The sequence below is a fragment of the Polypterus senegalus genome, chromosome 4 (genome assembly GCF_016835505.1).
Source record: "Polypterus senegalus isolate Bchr_013 chromosome 4, ASM1683550v1, whole genome shotgun sequence".
Lineage (NCBI taxonomy): Eukaryota > Metazoa > Chordata > Cladistia > Polypteriformes > Polypteridae > Polypterus > Polypterus senegalus.
Genome location: NC_053157.1, coordinates 223,315,666 through 223,325,499, shown reverse-complemented (window position 1 = coordinate 223,325,499; position 9,834 = coordinate 223,315,666). Strand labels below are relative to the sequence as shown.

The 9,834-nt window shown below is 40.4% G+C and overlaps 1 protein-coding gene across 1 annotated transcript in view; it reads right to left on the bottom strand.

Annotated features, from left to right (window-relative positions):
• Positions 1 to 5,712: 5,712 nt before the first annotated feature.
• The window catches only part of LOC120528857 (zinc finger protein 420-like), a 42,510-nt gene continuing 38,388 nt past the window's right edge, over positions 5,713 to 9,834 (bottom strand). Inside the window, exon 8 of the mRNA XM_039752935.1 lies at positions 5,713 to 7,518. Coding sequence (XP_039608869.1) covers positions 6,608 to 7,518 — 911 coding nt within the window. The 3' untranslated portion in view covers positions 5,713 to 6,607. The remainder of the gene's footprint in view (positions 7,519 to 9,834) is intronic.

The window sequence follows — 9,834 nt, the reverse complement described above, 5'->3', positions numbered from 1 at the left end:
GGGTGTCTGAACTGAGCCTTAGAGATTGGGCAGGGGTGTCCAAACTGCGGCCCGTGGCTCTCAGCAAATTCTAAAAATATTATGAAATATGGCCCACGCACGAAACATGTTCTTCAGTGTATTGTACGTCTTAGGTTTAACACAAGGTGGGGCTACTGTCTTGATCAAGGCAGCGTCTATACAAACAAGCGCAACCAATGAACAATTTTGCTACGGGTGACCAAAAATGGCAGAACCAAAAAAACACACAATAACTAGTGAGTGCAGAAAATTCCAGACATGGTGGTAAAAAATGAATATTTCCTCCTAGAAGACAAGGGCAAGTGTGTCTATATGATGTGCAATTAAACTATTGCAGTGATCAGAGTATAATGTGCGTAGACACTACGAAGCCAAACATCACGTCCTACACCGGTGCCGAGTGAGAACAGAAAGCTAAGCAAATGGCAGCCAGTCTGCTACCTCAACAACAGGATTTATTTTTTTTCCGTGCTAACAAAACACAAGAAAATGCCACATTAGCCAGTTTATGAAGTAGCGTAACTCAGGGCCCGTCACTGGAAACCTTCCCGGATGGTGACGTCATAAAACAGCGCCTCACTATAGTCGCAGGAATAAACTGCCCGGATGAAATGCGGGATTTCAACAACGTGCGCTTGGCCAGAAACACAGTTGTGCGGCGAACTGAAGATTTGTCAGCTAATTTAAAACATCAAGTGTCAGATAAAGCGTGTGCTTTTGATTTCTACTCGAGCACTTTGTATTACAATAAATGAAAACCCGCTAAATGGAGAGCTGTGATGCTGTTTTTTTCTTTAAGCATATTCAATTATGAAGCATAATTTACCTATATTTGATAAGGCGAGACACTATAAATCAGCTGTAGTGGGTGGCCGAGCCCTTTGTATATTCCTCTATATGTGTCCACCAGTGAAAACGTTTGGAGACCCCTGAGACTGGGCGAGGAGCTCAAAGTAGAGCCGCTGCTCCTCCTCATCGAAAGAAAGCAGTTGAGGTGGTTTGGACATCCGATTAGGAAGACTCTAAGGGCTCATTTATACTTCACGCGACGCGACGCATGCTGCAGCGGACGCTCCTGCTACGCAAGCGTTGTAGTGTTTACTTACGCGCGTTCTTTAAGTAAATCTGGAGGAATCCACCAGGTGGCAGTGCGAGATATTATCGCGGTAAGAACATGTTCGGCTTATCTGTGTTGTGAATTGCCTAAAACACCTGTTAAATTCCGATAACCGCAATATCTCTGAAAAGGATGTTTATTGATTAAATCCATAAATCCAGGGATGTATGTGTCCATTCCAGACGAATGGGCACGAGTGAGAAACAGTCCCTTGACGAGGCCTCAGCTCATCGCAAGGTGAATACAAGCACACACATACACTAGCGTCATTTTAGCGGCACCAAATCCCCAAATCTGCAAATCTTTGGAAGGAAACCGGAGCACAGTGTGGAATACCAGCAACATAACTGCTATCGCTCCGCCACCGTGACACCCCCATGTGTGTATTTATTAACAGTATTCATTATTTAAACGAAATTATATGTAAAATGTAACATACACATTTTAATGCATTTCATCATGAAAGTGATATCAAGTATAAATCTAAAGATTCTAAATGTGCAGAGAGTTGGAATATCATACATTTAATTTGTTCTGTTTGGCGATCTATTGCTGCTTTCCGCTGCTGAAGCAAAATGCCGACATACAGATGCATTCGTGGTGCTTTTATATTCAAGCGTCGCATATTCCCGATCGTAATGACACGATACATTTTAAAAGTCTCACATACCATCTTTTTGTGCCATCTATTTTTTATTGTTTTACTTTACCTGCTGTCAGGTCCAAGAAGCTCATAGCGATTAAAAACTGGGATGACGTTTGCGACCGTCTGCTTTAATGATAAAGTAAACTACGAGGTTAAAGTGGAAATTTCGAGATTAAAGCCGAAATTTCCACTTTAATCACAAAGTACACGTTTTCACCGTGTCCTTTATTTTTTTCTCAGTAGTTCAAATATAACGCTATACATTATGTTGCTGTTGTTAAGTTGCAAAATTAAAAAGTAAAAAAGACATATATAAATGACACGATACATTTTAAAAGTCTCATATACCATCTTTTGTGCCGTCTATTTTTTTTTTGCAACTTCACATCGGCTACATAATGTATAGCACTGTATTTGAGCCATTCATCAAACAGCAAAGTGCGCACATCGATCCCTGAAGGATCTCCATAGAGGCTTGCTGTCACATGTAGATAGTAAACAGAGACTCTGACGTCACGTTCCGACTTTTAGCACACTGCGCCCCCCGACTTTTTGCTGGTACTGCAACTCGCGCACGCGTCGCGTTAATTTCTGAGGACCTGCTCAGAGGACGCGTGAAATGAACGCTGGGAACGCGTGGCAGCCATGATGCGGGCGCATACGCGTTCTGAGCGTGAAGTATAAATGAGCCTAGACGCCGCCCTGGTGAGGAGTTTCAAGCACGTCCAACTGCCAGACTCAGAAAAATGCATTGAAGTCAATAGGAAGGAGAACCTGAACACGTATTTTGTGGATTATAATGGTTTTTAACGTGTCCCTGAAGGCTAGGGAAATGCCAGTCAACTTTGCTAGACTGAGTTTTGTGCCTAAAAATGTAACTTTAGCTGCAAAGAGGCCCCGCTGACTACTGTGCCTCCCGGAGATAAAATTAATAGAATTATGAGAACAGTACATATTTTTGCAAACGGTGGCAGCAGGAGAAGAAGGCATGAATTAGCTAAAGTTTAAACCCCCGTAATAGCAGGCCATTAAATCAAAAGTTAATTTGCTTTTTTCCCCACCCCTGGTGCACTTGCTTGCTCACAGCATCTGCTACAAAATAAGCACACCATCACAGCAAGTGGGTTCTTTACTTCTTCCTGTTTACTTGAACAGCACAGAACTCTGGGTAATACTATTAGAGGAGTAGGCGCACATATTACACATAGGCCACATTCAAGTGCATACAAAAAAGACGTTACCTTTAGGAGAAGACACATTCCCAGTTTCCCTCTGAGTGTGCTGTGTGTTTAAATGTATTCAAGTTTTCCACTAATTTTTAGCCCACGACTAGGATCACTTAAATTAGGGTTCGGGTTAGGCTACACTTCTTTAATGACAAAAAAAAGTAAAATAAAAAATTGCCTAAATTTTCCGAAACCATCTGCTCTTCCAGATATTTGGAAAACAAAGTCTCAAGAGTACACAGCATATTCACTGTGAAAAATGCTTTGGCAAATTTCATCGATCAACACTGATGCTCACATATTTTGTTGCCATGCATTTATTGTCACAGATATGAACACATTTACCCAATTGTGTATTTATTTTTTCTAAAATACGCCACCATAAAAGATGACCATTATCTTCCTCTCTCCCTTTTCCTAATCATTTCTTCCTGTCTGTCTTCATATTTTTGATATGTGGTGTTTAATAAAATTGTGTGGGCTACTTGGCAGACCCTCGTGCAGATTTAGTGATCACAACAAACTTTGCCTTTACAAGTTTGACAGCAGTTGTAATTTACAAAGTCCTCCGTGTAGAGATCCTATGCTGTTTGTCATCTGCAGGGATATGAGAATTTGAAGCTCTCTCCAACGTGGTGTCGAAATCCATTCACAGCTGGCTCACTGACTGACAATCCCAATGTGATTTTGTTTAAGGTCACTGTGCCAGCCTGCATACAGACTGCTGGATAGACTCTCGTCTCTAACAGATTTTGAAGAAGAGGAAGAACAATGGCAAGAGAGGTGACGACTCTAAACAGCATGTATGACAAATTGGCAAAAGAAGCAGGCTGGCTTTTAAGAACACAGGTACAAATATGCTTTCCCTGTTGAAGCTGGAAAAGGGGCAGTCCTGTTGCTATTCTATATTACACTTAGTAAAGTATACAATCATGGCCAAAATTATCAGCACCCCTGGAAATTTCCCAGAAAATGCACCATTTCTCCCAGAAAATTGTTGCAATTCCAAATGTTTTGGTATACACGTTCGTTTTCTTTATGTGCATTGGAACAACACAAAAAAAACAGAAAAAAAGCCAAATCTGACATCATGTCACACAAAACTCCAAAAATGGGCTGGACAAAATTATTGGCACCTTCTCCAAATTGTGAGCAAATCGTTTTACTTCAAGCATATGATGCTCGTTTGAACCCACCTGTGGCAAGAAACAGGTGCTGGCAATACTTGAAGCCAGTTAAAATGGAGACAAGTTGACTCAACCTTTCTGTTGTGTGTCCGAGTGGGCCACACTAAGCATGGAGAACAGAAAGAAGAGCAGAGAATTGTCTGAGGACTTGAGAACAACAATTGTGGAAAAATATCAACAATCTCAAGGCTACAAGTCCATCTCCAGAGATCTTCATGTTCCTTTGTCCACTGTGCGCAACATAATCAAGAAGTTCACAACACATGGCATTGTAGCTAATCTCCCTGGACTTGGACAGAAGAGAAAAACTGATAAAAGACTGCAATGATGGATAGTCCAAATGGTGGATAAACAGCCCCAATCAACTTCAAAACTTATTCAAGCTGTTCTGCAGACTCAGGGTGCAACAGTGTCAGCTCTAACTATCCATCGACACCTGAACAAAATGAAACGCTATGGCAGGAGAGCCAGGAGGACCCCACTGCTGACACAGAAACATAAAAAAGCCAGACTGGAGTTTGTCAAAATGTACTTGAGGAAGCCAAAAGCCTTCTGGGTGAACGTCTTGTGGACAGATAAAATCAAGGTAGTGCTTTTTGGTAAAGCTCATCATTCTACTGTTTACAGAAAACGGAATGAGGCCTACGAAGAAAAGATCACAGTACCTACAGTCAAACATGGTGGAGGTTCGAAGATGTTTTGGGGATGTTTTGCTGCCTCTGGCACTGGATGACTGTGTGCAAGGCATCATGAAATCTGAAGACTACCAAAAGATATTGGGGCGCAATGTAGGGCCCAGTGTCAGAAAGCTGGGTCTGCGTCAGCGGTCATGGGTGTTCCAGCAGGACAATGACCCCAAACATACCTCTAAAAGCACCCAGAAGTGGTGGAAGACAAAGCGCTGGAGAGTTCTGAAGTGGCCAGCAATGAGTCCGGATCTAAATCAGAATGAACACTTATGGAAAGATCTCAAAATTGCTGTTGGGAGAAGACGCCCTTCAAATCTGAGAGACCTTGAGCAGTTTGCAAAAGAAGAGTGCTCGGAAATTCCAGTTGAGAAGTTTAACAAGCTTGTTGATGGTTATTGGAAGCTCTTGATCTCAGTTATTTTTTCCAAAGGGCGTGCAACCAAATATTAAGTGGAGGGTGCCAATAATTTTGTGTGAAATGATGTCAGATTTGGCTTTTTTTTTCTCGTTTTTTTTTTTGTGTTGTTCCAATGCACATAAAGGAAATAAACATGTGTATACCAAAACATTGGTACATGGGAGAAATGGTGCATTTTCTGGGAAAATTCCAGGGGTGCCGATTATATACAGTCATAGCCGAAAATTAAGAACAAATTAAACAAAGTCCATCCTGTACAAGCCATCTATCATCAAGGCTTTCTTGTAATGTATGTTTACATGTGTTTTTTGTCAGCTGGAACAATTTAGATAGAATAAGGTAAAATAATCCAAATCCATTTGTAGAATATTACTTTAAACATGATGGTAATTTTTTTCAAGGCAAGTGAAATGTCGACATTGTATTTTATAATATTAAACCACATTTTTTCAAACACAAAAGGGATGCCAGAAACTGCAGCAATACAGTGTAGGCTTGCATATTACACAGCAATTCAGTGTCCAGACGTCCTGCATAACCTCATAACTACACAGAAGCAGGAGTAATCTTTTATAGCCAGTGAATGTACAAAAAGGAATGCTGCATTTGTGTTCAGACAGATCTGTGCTGCACCCCCAATGGCTCAGTCTGCCTCTTAACACTTCCAGTATTGTAAAATGAGCAATTGCACCTCCCTTAATGACAGCTGTTTTTCTTCTAGGCAGTCACATACAATAACATGTGAAGAACATTTTGAAAATAATCTAAATTTTACAATAGTAATTGGATTTGACCTTTGCCCACACTTGTGGATCTAGTCAGGTCAGCTTATGATGTACAGCACTCTTCACTGAGTCCAGGTTCACAGTGCTGCAGGACAGGGTTAGGCCCAGTTTTCGCTCTACTCCAACTAGCAACTTAACTTTTCTACTTTAAAAAAAAAAATCTTCCATAGCTCAGGAGTTTGCCTTGCTACAGTTCCAGCTCTTTAGAGTAGAAATATTGCAAACGGAATGGTAGACTACAAAATCTTAATAAACCCTGTCACATCAGATTCTGTATTGTAGATTAGCAGACTCGTGGACAGTGTTACTATGACTCATCTAATGAGTTTTGATCATACTGGCACCACTGAAACATGATGAAAAAGGGAAAAATAGAAAAGATTAAGTGTCAGAGGAAGAAAATATTTTACAACATTCCAACTGTGCACTAAAAATCCAGATAACGTGTAGGCTTATAATACATCATGGCTGCTAACTTCTCTCAGTTTAAATAAACCATTTTGCTGCCCTTTCCATCTTCAAGTCTTCTTCCTTAATCCACACAGTAAGCGTAACTTTTCTCTGTTGTGAATTTTTGAATGTATTTGAAGACTACTTTTACGCAAGAATCGTTTGCCACACACAAAACAGGAATGTGGCTTTTCTCCGGTGTGAATCCTCTTGTGTATCTGTAAATTGTCTACCCGCGAAAAACACTTGCCACATTCAGGACAGCAATGTGGCTTTTCCCCAGTGTGGATTATTAGGTGAATTTGAAGTTGTCTCTTTTCAGTGAAACGCTTGCCACATTCATGACAGCAATGTGGCTTCTCCCCGGTGTGAATTTTTACATGTGTCTTAAGATGACTGATCTGTGAGAATTGCTTGCCGCATTCTGAACAGGAGTGGGGCTTCTCTCCTGAGTGGATTCTTGTGTGTCTCTGAAAATTACTGATCTGTGAGAATCGCTTCCCACATTCCAAACAGCAATATGGCTTTTCTCCTGTGTGAATTCTTTTGTGGGTCTGAAGACTGCTTATTTGTGAGAATCGCTTTCCACATTCTGAACAGTAATGCGACTTTTCTCCAGTGTGAGTTCGGATGTGTCTTTGAAGACTGCCTATATGGGAAAACTGCTGACCACATTCGGAGCAACAATGCGGCTTCTCTCCAGTGTGAATCCTTTCATGGTCTTTACAATCACATTTGCGTTTGAAGCTTTTCCCACACTCTGTGCAGATAAACAGTGCCATTGGATCAGTATTCTGCATTTGCTGTTGAGTAATGGATGGATCTATGTTTGTCAATTTATTCAGAGACAGAGAATTTGAACTCTCTGACTCAGGTAAGGCTTTTTTTGTTTTTTTGTTGTGCTGTTTCCAAGGATTGCTGCAGTGGGGAGATCCGAGACCAAAAGAAGACATGAAGCAGCCACCATTCTCGTCCAAATCTGTTTTAAAGAAACAAATGCAATTAGCTTTATAAACAAGATGAAGGTTTAAGGTATTAACCAAATTAACTTCTCACACAAGAACGGTTTCAAAAACTGTGACAAAAATAACTGAAAAACACTGTTTAGTTGTTGCAGTTTTTGAGGTGACAGAAAACAAGGCAATATCTTTTGTAACAGTCACCAGTCTTAATGTTGTGAAAAAAGTTTCTAACTGCTGCAAGCAGATAAGTGAACAGGAAACATGTCCTTACTGCAAGAACAACTGTAGTAAAATTCTGTACTAATAAAACTAAAACTTAGTGCTGTAAGTTTACTTTTGCATCATAACATGCAAAGGTCTCCTTACTGCGAGGCAGCAGTGCTACCACTGCACCGCCCTATATGCTCTACTTTGGAACATAATTATGAGTTGCAAATTTATATACACCATTAATGTGAAGAATTAGCTTCAGCTTGTAAAATAGTAAATATACACTTTAATATTGAAAATGGAATAAAAAGCAGAGCCACACTTTAGAACCTTATGGAATGCTCTCATACAAGTCCTGAACTGTATGCACTGGGATGTTGCACCATCCTTCTATATAAAAGCGGTCGGGATTGTTCTTCCGTCCCGTGAGTGCTACGCAGGCGCAGAGTTTCACACACGCCCCGTCCATTTTGCAATGCACAATGGGATTTGTAGTTTCGTTTTTTGAGGTAAAAGCTGATTTTCTACTCCAGACTATGTGATATCTTCTTCTTCTTTCTTACTATATAAAAGCGGTCGGGATTGCCCTTCTATCCCGTGAGTGGAAAGCGTAGCGGTATTCTGCTTATCACAGACTTACTACTTGCAGCTTGCGGTACGAAGTGACATGATGTGAGCAGAGTTCTGGTGCTCCCATCGTTCCCTTGCTTTTGTACGCGATGTGCTGGAAAAATAGACAAAATGATGTCTCTGGAAATAATTAATGTTGATGGAGTACAAATACCTCACCGCGTAGTAAATATCAGGGGGGTTCAAAAGGGCGACCTCAATATAAAAAAAACGCTTACATTTCATCACAAAAATAACACAAACTACGAGTATTAAAGTAATACCGCTCAAATGCAATATAACCAAATTAATGAGTTTGTATAAAATATCAAATTGATCTACATATTGAATTGCCTTAAGAAGTGGTCAACTTAAAAGTCCGTCGCCTTAAAAGGCGAGTGAGCCTAGTTGTCCAAGAATCGCTGAGGGGCAGAGGAGTTGGTAAAAAAAAACTTCCTACTCTTAAGTTTTGCACTTCCAATAGGGATTCAATAACATTTACAGAGGGGGTTGAAGACACCTTGGAAGGTGTTCATTTGTCACGACTCTTGAATTATTTAACAGTGTGTATGAGGGTGGTGTTACCATTCTGGAATGGAGGGACATCATGAAGGAACAGGGTCTACACAACAGGGTGCACATTTGGCCAGCAAACTGGTCTTCTATTATTTTTCTTTTATACAACTAGGGAACTCTGACCCCTGCTCGCTTTCCTCACCAACCCCCGTGTGGGCACTATGTGCCAGCCATTGTGTCTCTGCCGCTCGTGTATGCGGATTTCACATTCACCAAACAACAAATGTTTTAATACTTGCAGATACACCTCTTAATTGGGAAGAAACACTACTTTTCCCTGATGTCAACACAAATTAGACGATCTACAAGTCTCCGAATTAAACTTTTAAGCCGAACAATATCTACATACTTCTGTCATATCACCTATGTCCATATATTCAATCTCTTTTCACTCTTCTGTTATTTCAGAGTAATAATTTCTTTTTGTTATTGCTAATGCGATCTTTCCTATCAGTTTTTTGAGACTTTCATATTTTAGTACTCCATCATTTCTAACCTGCTCTACATATGTATCGCTCCAAAGATTTTGAACCCCTTTACGATATTCTACTTTGTCTTCTACTCTTTGTCTTTTATGTCCGACCCCACTTGGAGCTGAGAACGCAGGAACTGTGTCTGACAATGGCATTTCCATAACTGAGAAGAGATTGGACCGTGGGTGTGGTTGTAAATGTTTAAGATGAGGGCGGGACTTGTCAAAATCTATGGGCAAAAAGTCTCATCTCGCGGGACCTGAAATTATCTTTGAGCAATCTTGTTCCAAGATTTCATTTTATAATAGAGAGACAAGCAAAACAACTAGTAGACAAATTTTAGCAGATAGCCATATATACTACTATAGAAACCCCCATCATTTCTCTCTGTATATATATATAAAATCCAATGTCTGTCTGTCTGTTTGTCCGCTTTTCACAAGAGAACTACTTAACGGATTTAGA